The following is a 22,778-nucleotide window of genomic DNA, read 5'->3' on the forward strand; positions in this document are numbered from 1 at the left end:
GGAAGAAGAAAAGTGAAGCATGCATGGTTCCTCGTGAGTGCACAGTGAACAAGGCATAAAAAATGACTAAGTTCAGCATTTGCCTCCTCCCACCATTTAACCCCCAAAGTCTCCAAGGGATTCAAATTCTGGTGAAAATGAACAAACGGTGCAGTTTTAGGCCGTAACATATGCAAATTTGAGTTCTTCACCATGTAAAAAAAAAATGACTAAGTCCATCATTTGCACCCCACCCATTTAGCCCCCAAAAGTCCTCAAGGCCTTAACATATTTAATTTTGAATTCAGCACCATGCAATTTTATTAATAAGCACAAAAGTGTCAATTTTCACCATTTTTACCAGAAAGGCACCCCTAGGGTGCCAATCGTAGGGGGGTGGGCAATCGGAGTTTTCGCGGAAAATCTGTTCTGTTTCTTTTTTTCTTTTACTCATGTCATGTTCAGTGTTTGTGCAAAATGTAAAAAATATCCAAGGCATAGGTATTGAGAAAAGTGCAGACAGAGGAACGGACCAACGGACAAACGGAAAAACGGACAAGCGTGAATTTACAGGTACACTCTCCTTTTGTTGGGAGACCAACAAAAACATTTGTTAAAAAAGAAAAATAAAGATGGATTTTTATTTTATTTCTTTCCAGTTTTATTTTTATGATTTCTAAAATCAAGTGTAATGCCATGTAACATTACATAGCATAAAAAACAATCCAAACTTTATGAAACATAATAAGATTTTATTTATTTGTCGTTGCTACATGGTTACAAAATAAAGAATTTTAATGATTTCTTTATTTGACATGTAAGGCTAAAAACCGATTAAAGATGGCGAGGAGGAAGTGGTCCAATGGATTTGTCTTCTTGCTTTTCAAACTCTGGTGCTGTTTGTTGGGATTCCCTCATTTCTTATTTTTACACACAAACGTTTGCAACGATTCAGAATTTACACTCCTGATATTCTTATTCATCATAAAAATGATTTAGGATATTACTCCTGATGTTTTACTCATCCACAGAAGTCGCTGTTTGTTCCTTATCTTATGTGACTGTTTTTACATCATTCAACATTTGAATCAACTTAGTCTGACACATAGCCATTTGATATTTTTAATTTGTTTAGCTTGACTGTTTTACGGCATATCAACACTTATATATAATAAAACCCAACGGCATATCAACACTTATAATAAAATAAAAACCAACCAGAAGATGAAAACTTATAGCAATTGGATCGGATGAGATTACTAATTTAGATGATGTTATTCTTACGATCCTTGTTGCGACCACATAGAGTTTTAGTAACTTTAACATTTCAGCTTAGTAAAATTCCCCACCGGATGCGGCAGTAACCAGTTTTATAGTTAGTATTATCTAGATAAGTCGTTGTCCAATCGTCATTTGTAGCACACGGCATTTTCTTATCTCCTCCGTTGCACTGACTTTCATCATACATAGAATACCACTCATAACATAGTTTCAGGTTACGGTACCAAATTGGAGCAGCATCAGGAACCAGCAGACGCCATTGCATCCGGCAGCCACCCTCACGCTCATCAGTCTTGTCTCTGTATTTCGGTGTAAAATTATCGACTGATGCACAAAGGGTTTTGGCAGCTCCACTACCGCATTGACCAGGATCTCCATCAGGCCTCCAGCGGAAGCAGATTTTTATTTGTTGGAGCCAATGTTTCTTTACAGGGCCTGACTTCTGAATTCCCCATTGCATGTCACAACCCTTCCCCCGCTCGTTGGGATTGTCTTTGTAGGAAGGCAACATGCTTCCTATTTTTGCACAAACGTATCGTGCGACACCGCCTCCGCACTGTCTGTCATCACCAATTGGTTCCCATTTAAAGCAGAGTTTATATTCGTCCACGAACCACTGTGGTACCTCCAATTGGGTTTCCAACGTGTTACCGAGTGTGATAACGGCAGTATAGTCACTTGCATTCAAGACTTCCACTTGATTTTTATAAGAAGATATTTGTTGATCAGATCTTGGATATTTTGTGGTGGCCCAATTTACGAGGACCACCAGGAAATCGATATAAGGCTTATCGATATGAATCTGAATAGCCTTTTCCATGGATTTCCTTTTCGACTGATCTTCAATGAGGTCACTGATGGGTTTAATTTCGCCACCAATAATCCATGGATGTTTACTTATAGTAGACTGCCATTGGTTTATTCCATCTTTAAGCAAAATGTTTGCATTGCCTCCATAATACCTAAAAATGAATAAATAAATAAATAAATAAATAATATATATATATATATATATATATATATATATATATATATATATATATATAAAAGTGAACGTGTCTGTGTGTGTGTGTCTGTGTACATTTCCCTACGCAATAACTCTGTCAATTTTTAGTCTACAGACTCGAAATTTGATATACAGGGTACTGAGATTTGGGGAAAATCGAGGTGATCGGATTTGGGCCAGAAATTTTGCGATTAAGGGGTCAAAGTTCAACGATTTGACCTTTGTGAACTATACCACACTCCTCCGACAATTTTGGGTCTACGCACTTGAAATTTTAGATATAGGTTCCTTGGACATGGATCTAACTTAATAACTTGATTGGAGCCCAAAGCAATAAAATTGAAGGGGTCATAATAGGGGTCAAAGTTAACAAAAATTGATCTCTGCGGTCTCTTCCAAATTACTCAGACAATTTCTGATCTAAATATTTGAAATTTTACATAAATGGTATTCAGAGATAGGGCAAGCTTTTTCATCAGTTTGCATCGAAAATATTTAATTACCAATATATAAATGTATGTATGTATGTCTGTTTGCATGTATGCCTTAAACTTTCAATAGAGACGACGGATTTTACCAGGATCAGTATCGTTTTAAAGTTCGACCTTTCATACGACAAATATCGAAAAATTGGCTAAAAACATTAATATCTTCCTCTTCAACTAGGCACTTTTCTACAGGGGGAGTCACTTTTTTCGCCAATATTTTTTAAAGTTATCCTCTCCTTTAGATTGTCTAGCCTTAATTTAAAAAAAGTTGCTTCCGGTTTGGCGGTGGTCGTAACAGCATAAGCGTTATGTTTTACCCCGTTCTTTTCCTCCCTTGCTGTACGTGTTCAATCCTGCCTTCCTACTACCACTTTTTCTTTTTGCTCAACATACACATCCAAACACCCTGGCAACGCCGGGCTGAAATGCTAATATATATATATATATATATATATATATATATATATATATATATATATATATATATATATATATATATATATATATATATATATAAAATACGTATTAAATACGTTTGAAGCAAAAACTACGCATTATTACAAAATAAACAGGCATTTATTTTGTTTGAAATTTATATTGAAACAAAATAAATGTCTATTTTTATAATAATGCGTTGTTTTGACTTCAAACGTATTTAATACGTATTATATTTTATTCAAACTCAATCAGCGCTTCCAAGGAACAAAAAAATCTTAACATATATATATATATATATATATATATATATATATATATATATATATATATATATATATATATATATATATAGTGTATCACAAAAGTGAGTACACCCCTCACATTTCTTCAACTATTTAAGTATGGGACAATACTGAAAAAAAAACTGATTTTTTGACACGATGAAAAGTTATCTGTCTGCAACATATATAACAGAGTTAATTTATTTTTCCCTCCAAATAATTCAAAATATATCCATTAAAACTAAATCCTTACCACCAAAATTTTGTGTGGCCACCATCATTATCCAAAACTGCCTCCACTCTCCTGGTCATGAAGTTTACCAGAGCTTCACATGTAGCCATTGGAATGCTCTCCCACTGTTCAATTACGACGTCGCGGAGCTGGCAGATATTTGATACTTTGCGCACCCCTATTTTCTGCTTGAAGATGCCCGAAAGATGTTTTATTGGGTTCAAATCTGGAGACATGCTTGGCCAGTCAATCACCTTTACCCTCAGCCTCTTCAGTAAAGCAGTGGTTGTCTTGGATGTGTGTTTTGAGTCATGATATAATAAATAAACAAATAAAATAAACATACATATACATAAATTATATATATATATATATATATATATATATAATTTATTTATACAAACATTGATGGCTACATATGTGCATACATGTTTCTGTAATCACCCGCGTTGGGGGATTACCTCTTCAGGCCAAGAATTATCGTCGATATATATATATATATATATATATATATATATATATATATATATATATATATATATATATATAGTGGAAATGGTAATTAATAAAATCTGAAGAAAGTGCTCAATACTGTTGTAGAGCAAATATGCGTTTTATTTTTTATTACCGTATCTTTCTGTTAAGTTACATTATTGTTTCAGCTACCTGGCCGTTTTTTTGGCCGTCTGTAGCTTCCTCAGACTTTTACAGAAATGTTCGCTATTTTGGGATGAAAGAGGGAAAGAGTGAATAGGTCAGGGGGGTACGAGAAGAGCGGAAGAAAGAGAGGAAGGGAACAAGGGGAAGGTGGGGGCGCTTGGTATGTCGGTAATGTATTAGTTTTGGGGTTTAAAGAACTTGTGGGGGAGGATCTGGGAATTCATTTCTGGTGTGGCTGAGGGCATAGGGATACATGGAGGGGAAGGGGAATATGTGGGGGTGGGAGGAAGGGAGTTACTTTAAAATTCGAGCCTTAATGTTAAAGTTTTTATGCGTCTCGTTGGTGAGATGATTTCTTGGTAAGTATGTCTTGACCTGTTGGGTGTTTGGGGTAATAAAAAATAAAAAGTATATATATATATATATATATATATATATATATATATATATATATATATATATATAAATAACTACTTAAATTACTCACATAAAATTAATATACGAAAGTATAGATTTATGCGTAAACTTTAAGTATTTACTTCAAAATTGCTCAATACGTAGGTAGAGCTTGTTAGAAAGTTATAAAATGTATATGGCGATTAAGCTACACTGAATATTCCGCGTTTCATCCACTCTAGGATTTTTCAGGCATAAGCTTAATCGCCATATACATTTTATAACTTACTATATATATATATATATATATATATATATATATATATATATATATATATATATATATATATATATACCTATATACTTTGGAGATTAGAACAAATACATATGTACATATATATATATATATATATATATATATATATATATATATATATATATATATATATATATATAAACTAACATAAAAAAAACGCATGTAACCTAGATTTAAAATAGATAGATAGATACCTACGTTCACCGCCAAAAACAGCACACTAAGGAACGGGGAAATCGGATGTCAACTGGGCCTTTGCCCTGTAAGTGCCTGCTCATTGGCTGATTAGGAAGGGTGCGGCAGAAACTAGAAAACTGATTGGCTAATTAAAAACACAATAGAAGGTGCGTATATAAAAACGCGAAGCAACCAGAAAATCCTCGCATAAAGTCTGATGAATCCTAGCATGGATGAATCGCGGAATATTCTGTGCAACTAAATATATATATCGTAAGTTGTGAAAATATATATGGCAATTAAGCCATATATATTTATATATATATATATATATATATATATATATATATATATATATATATATATATGTATATATTTCTGTAGAAATATATTTTCTTATAATATATATCAATCCTCAGAAGCTCAATGTAATTACAGAGCAATATAGAGAATAAATGACAAAAAAGTTATATTCCAAAATTCGTGATGTTGACCATCTTATATTTTATTCTTTTAATTCAGTGTACTTATACGCTCCTTGACAGTATCTGTTTTGTAGCGCAAAATCAATCATTTAATTATTATATCAATCAGTGAATCAATTATGCCCTTATCTCATCAGAAGAAATAGTAACAATCAATCCGGAAAACGTGTGATTTAATATGATTAAAATCCGAAAATTGGAAGAGAAGTTGCAAATACCTTTATATTTTTCCATTACGCCATTCGAATTTTCATCAAACAAAGTCATTAAACCCAACTATTCGTACTAACAAGTTTAATTAATTTACGAGTCTTCTACCAAAAAGTTTTATTATTATTATTATTATTATTAATAATAATAATAATAATAATAATAATAATAATAATAATAATAATAATAATAATTCTCATTTGTGTATACATACTTATGAAAATAATATCAATAAATTATAAACTATTATACATATTTGTATATACGAAACTAAACTAAGCTAAAAAAACAAAAACAAAAAAACGGTTGATGATTTCGGTTATCATAACTAATCAGTTGATTTGAATTGAAAACCATACATAATTTAATTCTGTTGGCCGAAAATCGATTAAAAAGATTTTCCCAAATCTCAATACTCCTTATGTAAAATCTCGAGTCTGTAGACTGAAAATGAGATATTTGGTAGGAAAATGTACACAGACACACTACTAGCAACATCTTTTCGTAATTACGAGAATGTAAGATCAACAAGGGCATACAATCGACTTTATGGCCACCTGTTTGGCTGCGGAGGGAGGCAACGTACAATCGACACAATTTTTACGTGAAACGAGCATCCAACAAAACGTCTGTGTTTACATTTTGGGGTGGGGGCGAGACACGTAAAAAAGATGGCAAACCCCCGTTTTTTCTTAAACAAACAGGTGGCCATAAAGTGGGTGCTCAGTATACGTTAATTTATTATAGAAAAGTAATCCCCCACTTTTTTAAAAGTAACATTTCTTCATATCTTGGAAACTACTCGTTTGCTGGAATGGGTGAAAAGTCGATTGTCTGCCCTTGTTGATCTTACATTCTCGTAATTACCAAAAGATGTCGCTAGTAGCGTATCATTGAAAATAAACATGGCGTCATGTTTTTCTCCGATAGAATTTGTCATAATATTTAATCTTTTTTAAATAAAAAAACCCTACTTGATCGATTTACGTGATTTTTGGAATATGACATCTTCGCGCGGTGACAGGTATATACATCATAAAGCTTTTTAAAGATTTTTGTTGAAAAAAATTTTTTATAGGCCCAGTCATAGACAAGCACCGTTTAGTTTTGTCCGTTGTTTTATTTGTTATTTTTGTTCTTTCTGTTTATTAGTGTATACTTTAACATTTTAATTTTCTACGAGCAGTAAATGCAAGACATTTAAAACGGATAGCTTCGATAAGTTTTATTATTATTATTATTATTGTTGTAAACGTTAGGGGTTTCATAGTTAGTTGAATAGTTGAATCACTGAAACTAGAAATGCTTACTAACATGAATACTTAACAAACGCAGATAATTCACGAGTACATAAATGCAAATTTTATTACGAATTGACAAACAGGAAAATCATGTAACATCACAATACAGAGCAACAATAATTTGGTACACATTTAGAAGTAGTTAAAGTCCCACTTTGTCTCATAGTGGGACAATGTTCTCACCGGGGTAAAACCTTACATTTCCTGTTAAGGCCGAAACATCTCTATCTTCTTTTTTCTCCAAAGGGAAGTTAATCCCCCGGTGTCTATATAAACTGGTGTTTTTTTACCTACATTTGCCTACATTATTATTATTATTATTATTATTATTATTATTATTATTATTATTATTATTAATTTATTTTTTATTTTTATATACTTTCATTTTTTATTCCATTTCTTTTTTCTTTTTTCGTATTTTTCCTGCTTATTACAATGCTATTAATTTATTTTATACGTGACCCCACCTTGATCTGTATCCGCTACAATTTCTCTCCAATTTTCATTACGTACTCTACTTTTTATAAGCAGCATCGCCTGAAGGGTTCTCTAGCTACTTGTAACTGGCCGACCGAAACATGCTCATGAATATGTAGTGACAGAGCCATAAATTTTTATGATTATATATATATATATATATATATATATATATATATATATATGAGTACTATGATTGATTGATATATGAAAACATAATTTTATGCATAAATTTTCATATATTTCAGTATTTACTTCAACAGTGCTCAATACATAGGTAATGTTATAAAAGTATATATGGCAATTAAACTACACACAATATTCTGCGTTTCGATCTCGTGAGAATTCGTCAAGCATAAGACATACGTCTGACGAATTCTTACGAGAATGAAATGCGGAATATTCTGTGTAGCTTAATTGCCATATATATTTTATAACTTACACACACACACACACACACACACACAAACACACACATATATATATATATATATATATATATATATATATATATATATAGCCAGTAGAGTTTAGTTTCCTAGAAGTACATCCAATGAAACAACATGTGTCTACCAAAGAGTGCTCAATGAGTGAACAGAGCAGGTATATTAAATTTATTTATACAAACATTGATGGTTACATATGTGCATACATGTTTCTGTAATCATCCGCGTTAGGAGATTACGTCTTCAGGCCAAGAATTATGTTCTCGACAATAATTCTTGGCCTGAAGACGTAATCCAACAACGCGGGTGATTACAGAAACATGTATGTACATATGTAGCCATCAAGGTTTGTATAAATAAATTTCATATATATATATATATATATATATATATATATATATATATATGTATGTATGTATGTATGTGTGTGTGTGTGTGCGTGTGTGTGTGTGTGTGTGTGTGTTTTCAATAACAGAAGTGTGGGTAAAAACATAAAATCCAGGAAGCTGCTAGAATGCAGAATCCATTTTGAAGGCACACCTTAAAGATTGCATGGCTTTCCTGGGCTGAGGAGTTGAGGATCGGTAGCTCGGCCCGGCCCAAGTCAATATAACAAAAGACAAACGTGTCTGTTGACATAAAAATCTTCATTAAGTTTTGTAAATACAATTCTAATTTTATGTTAAGTTGTCTTTTTATTATTATGCAGTTTGTCGGAATTATCTTCACGAGGAGCAAGGGAAAGAGAAAAGACGTTAAGGTTTGCAACAATATGGCGTCGTTGCCTACAAACAATCTTTTTTTGTAACGGTAATGAACTGGTAACGTAGAGAGACCACAGTGTAGCATATTTTATACGCTCAACTTCTCGTCCAGCGAGATTTGATGAGACTAGCATGTCTATATTACGCTTCAAATCCGTACACCCGTTATTTTATTTAATTTAATTTAATTTAATTTTATTTAAAGAAACAACGTTCACACACTAGAGTGTCTTACTTGCCCTCAGCCGCCCTCGGCAAGTTTAACAATTCAAATGTCTCACAGTTTAGTACGTACTAAGAATATCCATCGGCTTCCTTCGATTCGCAAATCTTGGAAAAAAAAAACTACTTGTTTGTTTTCATTCATGTTTTTTTAAAAAAATTACTTTCTACACAACACAAGTCTGCATAGCTTAAAATTAGAATCATATGTAGAGTACTTATCGATGATTATATTTTAACCGATAAACATCAACGATATATCGGACCATTTACCTGATAAAAATCTTGGTGTTATGAAATTTTTGTCCACTGTTTTTACTGCGAGTAACTTCCGGTCGCTTTTATAAAGATAAAAATTGAGATACTAGCTTCTGGTTTCACGGCTCTTTTCGATTTCCCGCGGCAATATTCGTTGTTGGTTTCCAGATAATATTGTAAGGTACCGGCAAAATAAAGTTTTTTAACAAACAGTGTGTTCAAAAATATTCAAAGAACCTATAGTATTTATTGGGGTTTCCTTCAAAGTCTATAAACATATGCATGACATAAAATTAGAATCGCATGTAGTGTAGTTACTGATTTTTATAGGCACCGCCAAAAATGGCCGCAAAATCAAGTTGTTGTTGTTTTTTAAAACGAAATTACATTTATTAAAATCCATTATTTCTGAGTAACTTTTTTTTCCAGAAAGATAAAACCCTGAATTTTATCATATAGAAGACAGAATAATGTAAAACTTTTTCTACTATTTTTAATTAAATTTTAAATGTTAAATTTTCCCAAAAAGTTAACAATTGACATTTTTTATCTTGCACAAAAGCGTACATAAATATTTAAAAAAAAAAGGTTTTTGAAATAATTAATTTATTTATTTATTGTCTAACTAAGATTTAGGATTATTTTCTAAGAGAATATGCAAAAATATTATAATATAAGTACCTGGATTTCAAATAATTCCACTTATTCATATATGTAACCAGTTATTTCGCGTCGATCTAGAGTCTAGATCGACACTGTTTACGTTTGCGTTTGATAAGAAGCAAACTATGGAAGACCAAACAGGCCAAAAAAACTTATTTTTCAGTGACGAAAATTTCAATGTATTATTAAGCTGAGGCTGGCCAGTACCAGATGGGTGACCATTTGTATGAGTTTGGTTTTTAATGTGTATGTGTGTGGGGGTCAGGCTCCCCAAAATGGAGGGGGCCAATTTAAAGCAGAATAAAAAAAATTATTTCAGCGCGTTTGGTCCACCGTAGTCGAAAGGCGGCAAACGTTTTCAAACGGGATCGAAAAAAATTATGCTATTTTTAACACAAAGGGCACAATATTTATCGAATTTTTTTTTTTGGTATCGATTCTTCAAAGCATGCCCTGTTTAATAATGGTCATGCATTATTCGGCTCGCTAAAAAACAATTGTTAATTTATTTATCAAAGATTTTAAAATGGCTTTTTTCGTATAAATATTAAAAAAAATTTTTTTTTGTTTTGCTTAACTTAAATTAATTATTTTACTTAACATATTCACCGAATTTCACACTTCAAAACTCAAAAGCGGGATAAACACAATCGAAGTTCTGATATTTAGACGTCAAAATAAGGTATACAAACAATTTTTTTTTAAATCTATAATTCTGCCCCTTACAACAACACAATATGTTGTGTTCAGTTTCAGATGATTATTTTAAGCATATTTGTTCCCACTTCAAAACAAGGGGGGGTTTGTAAGCAAAAAAAATATGTATATAAATATCGTTTATGAAAAATAATACACCGTTATAAAGTTCATTCTTCTCTTAATAATCGCTGAAAATTTCGTATTGATCGGATAATTACCTGATTTTTGGTAGATTTTTAAAAAGACGGTCCGTCAAAAAGTACTGACCTGCCCCCCCCCCCCAGTTTTGGCGGTGCCTAGATTTTTATAACGAGAAACATAATAACAATTTTAACATTTACCTGATAAGCTTATTAGTGTTCTCTGTGAAATATGAGTCCACCGTATCTCCGTTTTGATTTCCTCTCCCTTTCATAAACTGAGAGAAAGTTTGACGGGCGTCCCATATCAAGCCACTTTCCGCATGTTTGTGCTGAAAATTCGGTATGGTTTCCACATAAAAGAGTAAGGTACCGCCAAAATTTAGTTTTGAGAAATAGTGCGTTCCAAAATACTCGATGAACCTAAAGTACTTTTCGGGGTCACTTTCAAATAGGTTCGGGAGTAACCTGTATTTAAAAATACAAAAAAAAAAAAAAAAAAAAAAAGAAAAGAAAGAAAAAAAGAAAAGAAAAACACGATTGAATTTAAAGAATCAGAAATTTTTCTGGAATGAGAAAGAATCGATTCTAAAGTTGCGCCCATTCAATATACGAGTTTAATAATGTAACAACTATTTCAAACTTAAGTGTAAGACAAACAAAAAATGATACTTCAGCGTGACAGACTGACGAAAATAATACTTAACTGCAACAGAATAACAAAAAGCAATATTTACGTGTGACAGACCAACAAAAAAAAATGATAGTTAAGCGTGACAAACCAACAAAAAATGATCCCTAACGTGACGGACTTACTAACTAATTAAATAACGAAAATGATATTTTCACACAGAAATGTTATTTTAAAACTAATGCGTGACAGAGGAAGTAAATGAGAATTAACTATGAAGGACCAACGAAATATAATATTTCAAACATATGTATGACAAACTAATGTAAAATTATATTTCAAACATATGTGTGACAGACTAGCGAAAATAATATTTCAAAGTTAATTTTGACAGAGCAAGAAAAATGATACTTCAAACTTCAGTATGAAAGACTAATGGAAACTGATATTTCAACCTTAAGTGTGACAGACTAACGAAAATAATATTTCAACCTTAAGTGTGACAGACTAACGAAAATAATATTTTAAATTTAAGTGTGACAGGCCAAGAAAAGTGATATTTCAAACTAAAATGTGGCAGACTACTGAGCAATTTTATTTAAAACTTAAATGTGACAGACAAACGGAAAATGATATTTCAACAGACTAATGGAAAAACTTTTTCAAAGTTAAGTGCCAAAGACCAACAAAAACTGAATTTTAAAGTACCTTCGTAATTGTACTGTCGCAAATAGTAACATGTCCACAAATAACGGAAAACGATAAGTCAGAAAAATAATTATTAATGAAAAACAATTTTCGAAAAAGTTTAAATGGGGAATAAAATTTGTCCAGCATTTCGTGACATAAGCAACAGAACTGAATTATCTCCCCTGTCAACTCATCTCTCTTTTGTAAACGTAATACAGTGATTCCACAAATTTCTTTTTGGTCCCTCGAAAAACGGAGGGTAGACCTGTAAATTCACCCTCGTCCGTTCGTCCGTTCTTCTGTCCGCACTTTTCTCAATACTACGCATTGGAATTTTTTGAAATTTTGCACAAACATTAAACATGACATGAGTAAAAAAAGAAACAGAACGAATTTTCTAGGAAAACTCCGGTTGCCTTCCCCCTAAGGATGCCTTTCGGATTAAAATGGCTAAAATTGACGCTTTTGTGTTTATTAAAAAAAAATAATGCCTTTGATATTTATAAAACTTTCTGAAAAGTTGTAACTAACTCATTTCTATATAATTTTGCTTGTCTATACTTGGCGATAACTCTTGGGTGTGCCCCAGGGGGCTCTTTTAGGGCTAATAAAAACACTCCATTTTGGGGATTATTTTACCATATTTGTCCAAAATTTTCGAACTCAAATTTAAATATGTTAAGGCCTTGGGGACTTTGGGGGCTAAATGGGGATAGGGGGGCAAATGATGGTCTTAATCATTTCTTTTTTTTTGTGTGGTGCAGAACTCAAATTTACATATTTAAGGCCTAAAACTGCACCGTTTGTTCATTTTTCACCAGGATTTGACGTCATCTGGGGAATTTTGGTGCTAAATGGGGGGGGGTAAAAATGCTGAACTTAGTCATTTTTTATGCATCGTTATCTGTGTGCTCACGAGGGACTAAGCATGCTTCACTCGTTTCATTAAAAAATATTTCGCTACCTTATCGTTTTTCGTAATTTTTGGATATGTAACTATTTGAGACCTGACACTTACGTTTAACTTGAAATGTAATATTATTTTTCGCTATTAAAATTTAGAAGATTCAACGATTTTTTAAACCAAAGATCTTATTTTGTACAGCGATAGGGGAGTTTGAACAGGATTGAAACTTACCTGTCCACATATGTTTGAGCAGATTTGCCAAGTTTCAGTTTAGTGTGTGCTACGAGTTGTGCAGTCCGCGCCGACTGGTGAGCTACAACGTATGCTGTATAGCGCAACTCATTGTAGATTTTTGATGAAATTCTCTTATAAGAGGCACTGGCTGTAAAAAAGCCTTTCGTGATGCTGTCGAGGCCAATATATGTGCTCATAAGCTTCAGGAAATCAGATGATTTCTTAAATGTATAGACTTCTGATTTCAAAATGTCCTCGGGTTTATCTGTGATTGACATGACTTGATCAGGCATATCATACTTAACCTGATAAAAAAAAAAGATTAAAAATATGTATCGTGTTATTGTATTACTTTTGTGTATTTTTTAAAAGTAACCCGAAAATTTACATTTTCGGATAAGGTTTATTTGAATTGTCTCCCTGGCTTTGAAAGTTGTTAAAACATGAAAATAAAACAAAACAAAAACATGTCTAAAATAAACACAATATACAAGTACCAATAATATCTATAATATAAATCTTATCTGTCTGTTTAAGTGTATTTATGTATGTATGTATGTATGTATGCATTGTATGTATGTATGTATTCATTGTATGTATGTATGTATGTATATCTCGCAAAAACATTCGACAGAGGCAACGGATTTTAACGAGACCGGTATCATTTTGAAGCCCGACCCTTCGGACGCCAAATATCGAAAAATTTGCCAAGAACATTAATTCTTTCATCCTCAACTGGGCATTTTTCTATAGGGAGAGGTTGCTTTTTTTGCCGATATTTTCAAAAGTCATCGCCTCTTTTCGATTGTCTAGCCTTAATTTGTACTTACGTCACTCCCAGTTAGGCGATGGGCGCAACAGCTAACGCATCACGTTTTTTTTCGTTTTCTTTTCCCCCTTCACGGTACGTGTTACAGCCTGCCTACCTACTAGCAATTTTCCTTCTTTTCTTTTGCTCAACCAACACCCTTACACCCCCCTTTTCTTTTCTGCCTTCGCGTCACGATTAATTTGTAAATAAGAACGCCTATCTAAATCCTCACCAACCCCTGAAAATCTATGTTTTAAGGCGAGTACGGCTGGTACTGCACGCAAGAAAAACGTTCCTTATTACTAAACTTAAGTACGGATGATAACATCCGCAGGTATCCTCCCGTAACCTTACCACTGGTGGTCAACAATATATATATATATATACGAGGGGCGTGCAATAAGGAATGCCCCTGACCAACTTCCAGTTATCTGATCTAGCTGAAATTTTGCATGTGAATGATTTATATCTCTACGGGTTATGTGGCTAATTTCAGCTCTGAACTAATAGTGGTATTGTTTTACGGGTGTTTGAACTGAGTCAGGTGTGAAATGGAGCCTGTTGAATATCGAGCAGTGATCTGGTTTTTGTATTTGAAAGGACGCACACCACAGGAGACTTTTGATGAAATGAAAGAAACTTATGGTGATAATGCCCCATCATATGACCTTGTAAAATGCTGGCATCGTTAATTCAAACATGGCCGGAAGTCTGTGGAAACAGCTCCCAGACCTGGTCGCCCCCCCCCCTTCTGCCATTGATGAGGCATCTGTTCATCAAGTTGAGGCTGCTATTTTGGAAGATCAACGCATTACTATTCGCCAAATAGCCCAAGATGTCAAGATTAGTACAGGGTCTGTGGAAACTATCATTCATAACCATTTGCATATGCATAAGGTGTCTGCCAGATGGATTCCCAGGTTGCTCACACCATTCAAGAAGCGAGAACGCGTTAAGTGCTCGAGGATGAATTTGCAGATGTGCCAAGAAGATGAGTCAAAGTTTTTCAAAAGACTGATTACACAGGATGAAACCTGGGGCTATCATTATGATCCAGAGACCAAAGCCCAGTCAATGCAGTGGAAGCACTTGGACTCACCACCTCTAAAGAAGGCAAGGGTGCAGCTCTCCGCTGGCAAGGCCATGCTCACAGTCTTCTGGAACCAGGACGGAGTAGTGATGACAGATTTCCTGGTAAAGGGTACCACAATTACAGGAGCCTATTATGCTTCACTTTTGAGGAAATTAAGGGAAGCTATCAAAATCAAGAGGCGGGGGAAGATCAGCAAAGGTACCCTCCTCCTGCAGGACAACACTCCGGTCCACAACTCGGATGTCGCTAGATCAGAAGCACGGGCGTGTGGTTATGAAATCCTTCCCGATCCTCCCTACTCTCCTGACCTTGCACCCTCTGACTTTCACCTCTTCCCAGCCATGAAGTTGTTTTTGAAAGGAAAGCGTTTCCCAGATGATGCAACCTTGATTTCTGAAGTCACGTCGTGGTTGGAGGACCAACCTGGGGTGTTCTACAAAAACGGTCTCCAGAGCTGCATCAAACGATGGTAGAAATGCATAAATCTGTGTCCTTACTATGTAGAGAACGACTAATAACTGTGCCAAGTTTCGTTGCTCTACTGCTATGGGAAGTGGGTCAGGGGCATTACTTATTGCACGCCCCTCGTATATATAATACTATTATATTTAATCGTATGAATTAATATAAGAAGATATAATTTGATTTTTAAATTTTCAGTATTTACTCTCTCCCTCTGTCTGTCTGTCTGTCTGTCTGTCTCTCTCACTCTCTCTCTCTCTCTCTCTCTCTCTCTCTCTATATATATATATATATATATATATATATATATATATATATATATATATATGTATATAGCTGAAAACACTATCAATAGTTACGCCCACTCTTTATCTGTGCCTAGATCTACACGTGGATTCTATGAACAGGGTTTCTTTCTTAGAACTGCATACCTGTGGAATTCTCTTCCGTTTGCCTACTTTTCCAGTTGACTACAATATGACCGTCTTCAAGTTCAATATAAACAAGTTCTTGATGAGCCGTTCCCCTTAAATAATCCAATTTACCAAATTTACACTTCTAACGATTACTATGATATTGTCCCTTTGACTACTGTACACTCTTTAACTCTTGTTCTCGAGTGGCCTCTGTGCCTTGACAAGTGGTGATTGCTTTGTAAAAAGAAAGAACGTATATGAAACTTTGGTTTTAGCCGGGGAAAATCGGTGCAAAAGTGTGAAAATTAAGAAAAAATCAAATTTGCCAGATGAAGGCCGAACGACGACATTACGAATATGCATGCGTGACGTAATAGCTATTGTTTAATGTTTTAATTTTTAGGTTTGTAGTAAACATGTCTTCATAGTACAGTCATTAGCGCCAAAGTAAATCGTAAGGTAAACGTTTTGGTGTCGATTCTCGGTGTAGGTACACGAGTCACTTTTTAAAACTTTTTAACTCATTAGTATATATTGAGTCCAATATAATATAATAATTAATACGAAATATGCATTAACCAAAATATCATCTTTAAGCGTATCTTACGACCAGCCAAAGCCGGGAGATATTCTATTCTATATATATATATATATATATATATATATATATATATATATATATATATATATATATATATATATATATATATATATATATATATAATATTTTATTTTATTTATTTATTAATTTTTAAAACAGTAATCTACGTACATGCATGTTTTGGGCCTGACCCCTCTTCAGTTTTAAAAAAATAATACATAAATAAAATAAAATATTATTTGTTTACGTTCAAATAAAAAAATCGCGATTTTTTAAAGAAAAAAACAAAACAAAACAAAAAAACCCCGAACTCCAAGGTGGAGACGCTAACCACAATATCGTTTAAAAATCCACAACAAAATCTACGTGTATATATATATATGTATATATCTATGATTGTGTGTTCTGTTCAATAACTGACCGAGTGGCAGCACTAATGACAAAACTGAACTAATTCATGTCACACATGCAAAAATAAAAACATAAGTTAAAGTTGTTCTCACGTCATCAATGGGGAGAGTTCTTCCTTCTTCACAGCTGAAGTCAATAACTGGATACTTGAAACCATCTTTATCTGTCGCTTTCAAAGGTAGTAAGTCAAGCTTTGTGATATCCACGCCCAACCTTAACTTGTGCAGACCAGGTACCACTTCATTGCAAGTGCCGTTTGAAGTAGTTGGCTGAGAGTCAATGCAATGGTAAAATCGCAAGCAAAAAAGGACAATAATGAAGGCTGAGATTAAACTGAATTGAAACGAACGATTGGGACATTTCTGATAATATTTCTGTCTCATTTTTTTCTTTTTGTTATTCGCAACTTCATTAAGGGATTTGACTTCACTTAATGTTTAAACAACTTTTAAATTGCCAGAGGAAAATGAATGATCATTCTTAGTTATATAAACACAATTTGTATTCATGTTAAGAGTACATTCGCCAATAAGATGATTTCGTGACTAGTGTAGACAATGAAGTAGAAAAATACTAGTGGCCATATGGGGAAAGTTATAAGAAAGATTTCTCTTTGTTTCTGAAATGAGCGTGTTCTTTTTGCTTTTCTTTTTGCTTCTATTTGGGATAGCGGGGAGTCTGGAAAAATTTAATAATGTTCTGCAATTTCAAAAATAAAAACAACAATTTTCATCTACACCCAAATCGAATCAAACATGAATAAATAATTGGAAAAATTTTTTTTTAGTAAAATGAGTGGATTCGACATTAAATAACCGAAAAATTGATCATGATAAAAGTTGACATGACGTAAAAAAACAAAACAAAACAAAACAAAAAAATACAAAAAACAAAAACAAAAAACAAAAAAAAACCCCAAAAAACAAACAAAAAACCAAAACCAAAAAAACAACAAAAAACAAAAAACAAAAAAAACGAAACAAAAAAAGAAACAAAAAAAACGAAACAAAAAAGAAACAAAAAAAAACGAAACAAAAAAAGAAACAAAGAAAAACGAAACAAAAAAAAAGAAACAAAAAAAACGAAACAAAAAAAGAAACAAAAAAACGAAACAAAAAAGAAACAAAAAAAAACGAAACAAAAAAAGAAACAAAAAAAAACGAAACAAAAAACAACAAAAAACAAACAAAAACCAACAAAAAAACATCATGAATAAATATGTGAAGCTAAAAAAATCTTCAAACAAGAGTAGTGGTCGATGGACAAAAATCAGAGCCCTGCAGTGTTAATGCTGGAGTCCCTCAAGGGTCCTTCCTGGGCTCAACTCTCTTCTTGATCTACATCAATGATCTCCCCTAAACACATACTTTCGTTGACATCTATGCTGATGACACGACCATCTACAGCAACACATCAAAGGCTGTAAATGACAAAGCTCTCTCTAATTCTCTCTCCTCTGATCTCGAACGAGTGGTTCAGTGGGGGAAGACGTGGCTGGTTATCTTTAGTGCATCTAAAACCAAACTCCTATCTTTACATCATCAACGCTCTGATCCCCATCTGGCATCAATTGAAATGGATGGCTCTCGTCTAGGAGAAGCCCCATGTTTCGAAAAGCTGCTGGGCTTGACCTTCACTCCTGATCTGAAATGGAACACGTACAGCAAGTCTGTTGAAAGGTCGCTGGGAAGGTGGTGGGATCCTTCTACTGCTCCACAAGATATCTAACTACTGATGCAATCCTCTATCTATATAAAAGCCAAGTACGTCCAAGGATGGAATACTGCTGCCATATCTGGGCAGGAGCTGCTAAAAACAGCCTATCCTGCTTTGACAGAGTACAAAATAGACTTCGTGGCTAAGTGGAGGATGCCCTTTTCTCTTCCCTGCAACCTCTCTCTCCCACAGAAGAGACGTTGCAAGCCTATCTTTGTTTTATCGTTATTTCCATGGCAGATGCTCGTCTGAACTCCAACCTCTGGTCCCCCCTCGCCAATCTTTTACAAAAAACACCCGTCTAGCTGAATCCACTGTCAAAAACTTTCCCCACTCTTTATCTATGCCTAAATATAAAACATAGATTCCATGAACAAAGCTTCTCTCTTAGAACTGCACGCCTGTGGAACTCTGTTCCGTCTGCCTGCTTCCCTCCTGACTACAACTTAGATGTCTTCAAGTCTAACGTAAACAAATTCCTTACAAACCGCCCCCTTAAGTAGACAATTTAAATATTCACACTAACGTAATTTACTTGCAATAACCCTTGTCCCTGAGTGTCTTCAGGGCCTTGATAAGTGGTGACCACCTTGTAAAAAAAAACAAAAAAAAAAAACATGCACACTTTTACCAAAATGACAGGATTTATCTCTTATCTTTTTTTTTTGCTATCGAGTTACCACTCATCAAGACCGACATGCTACTGAAGGATAAGGGTTATATTAGATGGGGAAGGGGAAATATATGAAACGTCAAAATACTCAAACTGTTCTAATTATTGCAGGATGCAAAAACAGCTTATCCTGTCTTGACAGAGTACAAAATATACTTCGTAGCTTAGTGGAGGATGCTATTTTCTCTTCCCTGCAGCCTCTCTCCCACAGAAGAGACGTTGCGAGCCTGTTTTTGTTTTATGGCTATTTCCATGGCAAGTGCTCGTCTGAGATCCAATCTCTGGTCCTCCCTCGTCAATCTTTCACAAAAAACACCCGCCTAGCTGAAACCACTGTCAATAAATTTCCCCACTCTTTATCTGTGTCAAAATCAAAACGTAGATTCCATGAACAAAGTTTCTTTCTTAGAAGTGCACGCCTGTTGAACTTTCTTCCCTTTGCCTGTTTCCCACCTGACTACAACTTGGATGTCTTCAAGTCCAACATAAACAAATTCCTGATAAACCGCCCCCTTAAGTAAGACACTTTATCAGATCTCCATTACTTAGGATTACTACGATATTGTCCCATTGATTACTGTACACGCAATAACCCTTATCCTCGAGTGGCCTCCAGGCCTTGATAAGTGGTGACTACCTTGTAAAAAAAAAGAAAAGGATGTTATCTTCACTCTGAACTATTAGAAAAATACTGTCTTTAAACACATTGTCTTTTTCTTTTTTTGTGTTAACATATCAGGCGTTCTGAAGATATCGGCTTCGTTACCTATATTGCACCCAACATTCATGTTGTTTTTCTCCTTTTTCTTCGTAAAATTTTGTAATGTTCTGCAAAATCAAAAACAAAAACAAGATTTTTCATCTACAGCACAATCGAATCAAATATCATGAATAAATATTTAACAATTTTTTAATAACTTTTAGCAAATTGAGTAGAGTCGACATTAGATAACACAATATTGATTGATATGACGTAAAACAATACAAAAAACAAACAAACAAACAAAAAAACAAACAAACAAACCCAAACCAAATGTGAATAAATATGTGAAGATATCAGAAACTTGAAACGTAAAAACAAGGTCTGTCTCTTATCTTTTATTTACAATCGAGGCACTACGTATCAAGGCCAACATGCCACTCGAAGATAAGTGTTATTGCGTTTGACCAATGTAATTTATCAGAAAGTGACTATTTAAGTTGACGGCTCAACAAGAATTTTATTTACGTCAAACTTGAAAACGGAAATGTTATAGTTAGTCGGCATTTTTGTCCAAGCATAAAAAAATTCAATTTTCAGCATGTATTCAAGTAGGCACCTCTATTTTAACGTGTAATAATCACTTTGCCAACTTTTTAAAGGAAAGAAATAGACAAAAGTTGTTTAAAAAATGATCAAGACAAAAGAGCGACACTTTATTCGATTCATCCGACTATGTTTTTTAATAAGCAAAAAATAAATAAAAATTAATGTACATTTATTTTTATAAAATAAATACGTATTAGATACGTTTGAAGCCAAAACAACGCATTATTACAAAATAAACAGATATTTATTTTGTATGAAATTTATATTGAAATTTATAAATATATTTCGAAGATACACTTCATCATCAGTATGTCTTTCTTTTTTTGCCATGTTGTTGTTGGAGCATAGAATCAGTAGAAGTCCGTTTGTTGTTTTTTACGGTAGTTTTTTTAAATGTCGGAACGATATGTTGGTCACGCGAAATTTACGTTAGGGTTTGTGTTCCTTGATAGAAGCGCTGGTTGAGTTTGAATAAAATAAATACGTATAAGATACGTTTGAAGCCAAAACAACGCATTATTAGAAAATAACAATTTTTGTAATAATGCGTTGTTTTGGCTTCAAATGTATCTAATACGTATTTATTTTATGCAAATTTATTTATTTGCGGACTTTTATCGTCGTCTTTATAGTTGTTGCTTCACGACGTTCTGGCCAACTATTCCTCTGACCTCTGGCCTTCGTTAGATGGTTAATCGCGACGGGATCGAAATGCTGAAGCTCCTAACTGTATCCTCAGTAAGCACCGCCTTCCATAGTTGTTGTCGTCTCACCACGTTTGGGCCAACTAAGCCTCTGTCCGGCTTTGGATAGGATTGAAACCGGTATCTTCAAACAATGCTCACCTGGAACCGTAGAGTTTCAACGTCTCTATCCACTGCACCACGGGCCCCGAAGGTCAAGGTCGGATTTTTTTCGTGTTATAAATCCCAGGTTTTTGTTATCTGATCTTCTATTGTCGGGCCGGTACCAAACGATATATATTTTTTTTTACTGGAATTCGTTTGAGATGAGTAATTTGTATTTTTATTCATTTGCCCACTCTTATCCTCATCTTTTTTTTTTCCAAAAAATTCTCATCTCAAAAATGGATTCCAATAATTAAAATCATATGCAAATTTGTTATACTATCAAACTGAGATTCTATTTTTAGGCAATTACATTTTTTAAACTAATGAGCCACTGTTTATCAAAACCCAAACGTTATTCGAGGATAAAAATGAATGAAATTGTCTGTTAGCAAAAAAAAAAAAAAAAAAAACAGTACCATGAGAGGATTGGGTGAAATTGTTAAAATTTGATTATTGTTAACATTGGACTCGAAAACGGCCATGTTGTAATCAGCTAGAAAGCAGTTGCGCGATATTGTGTTCCACAGGTGGAGAAGCTCTTGACAAAAAAAAACAACAAAAAAACAAAAACAAAAAAAAAAAACACTGTGCGTGGAAGTTCAGTTTAGTTTTAGGTAAACAGAAGGAGAAAAGAACATTCTTTACAGTGGTTGTAGTTAGACAATTTTTTGATATAAATGTTTTACAGGAGGAGGAACGAAATATTTGAGCTCAGCCGAACACCTACCATGAAAATAACGATAATATAGAAAAAAAAAACTGGCAACATATCTTCTGTAATAAAACGAATGTGCATCAAGGTTGAAAGAATGCGTTGAACCCAACAGTAATCCGCAAAAAGAGGCATTAAAGGTTTAGACAAAAACAAAAATTGCCCCAGTCAAGAAGGATTTTTTTCTCTGATCTACAATTTCTATCGATAGATTTTTTTTCATTTGCTGGTGTAATCCTCTATCTATACAGTAGCGTCCAAAAGTTAAGGAACGGTCGATGTTTTTTTTTTTTGAATGACTTCTTACTTTATCTATGAAAAAGGAAAATAAAAAAAAAATTT

At 33.7% G+C, this 22,778-nt stretch overlaps 1 protein-coding gene across 1 annotated transcript; it reads right to left on the reverse strand.

Moving 5' to 3' along the window:
* Positions 1-710: 710 nt before the first annotated feature.
* Positions 711-17,832, reverse strand: LOC145248229 (perivitellin-2 67 kDa subunit-like). Its single transcript, XM_080110108.1, has 4 exons — positions 17,268-17,832; positions 13,379-13,686; positions 11,121-11,387; positions 711-2,222 (listed from the first exon to the last, which is right to left on the reverse strand). The coding sequence occupies exons 1-4, from the start codon at positions 17,556-17,558 to the stop codon at positions 1,307-1,309; spliced, it is 1,782 nt and encodes a 593-aa protein (XP_079966234.1). The 5' UTR covers positions 17,559-17,832; the 3' UTR covers positions 711-1,306.
* Between the last annotated feature and the right edge of the window lie 4,946 nt (positions 17,833-22,778).

Source organism: Euprymna scolopes, chromosome 26 (assembly GCF_053919585.1).
Source record: "Euprymna scolopes isolate OS-2025 chromosome 26, ASM5391958v1, whole genome shotgun sequence".
Taxonomy (NCBI): domain Eukaryota; kingdom Metazoa; phylum Mollusca; class Cephalopoda; order Sepiida; family Sepiolidae; genus Euprymna; species Euprymna scolopes.

Coding starts and splice junctions, on each gene's coding strand:
- LOC145248229 (XM_080110108.1), bottom strand. CDS start 17,558: ATGAGACAGAAATATTATCAGAAATGTCCCAATCGTTCGTTTCAATTC. Junction 13,687..17,267: donor GAACTCTCCCCATTGATGAC/GTGAGAACAACT, acceptor TTTTTTTATCAG/GTTAAGTATGATATGCCTGA. Junction 11,388..13,378: donor GCTCAAACATATGTGGACAG/GTAAGTTTCAAT, acceptor TTTTAAATACAG/GTTACTCCCGAACCTATTTG.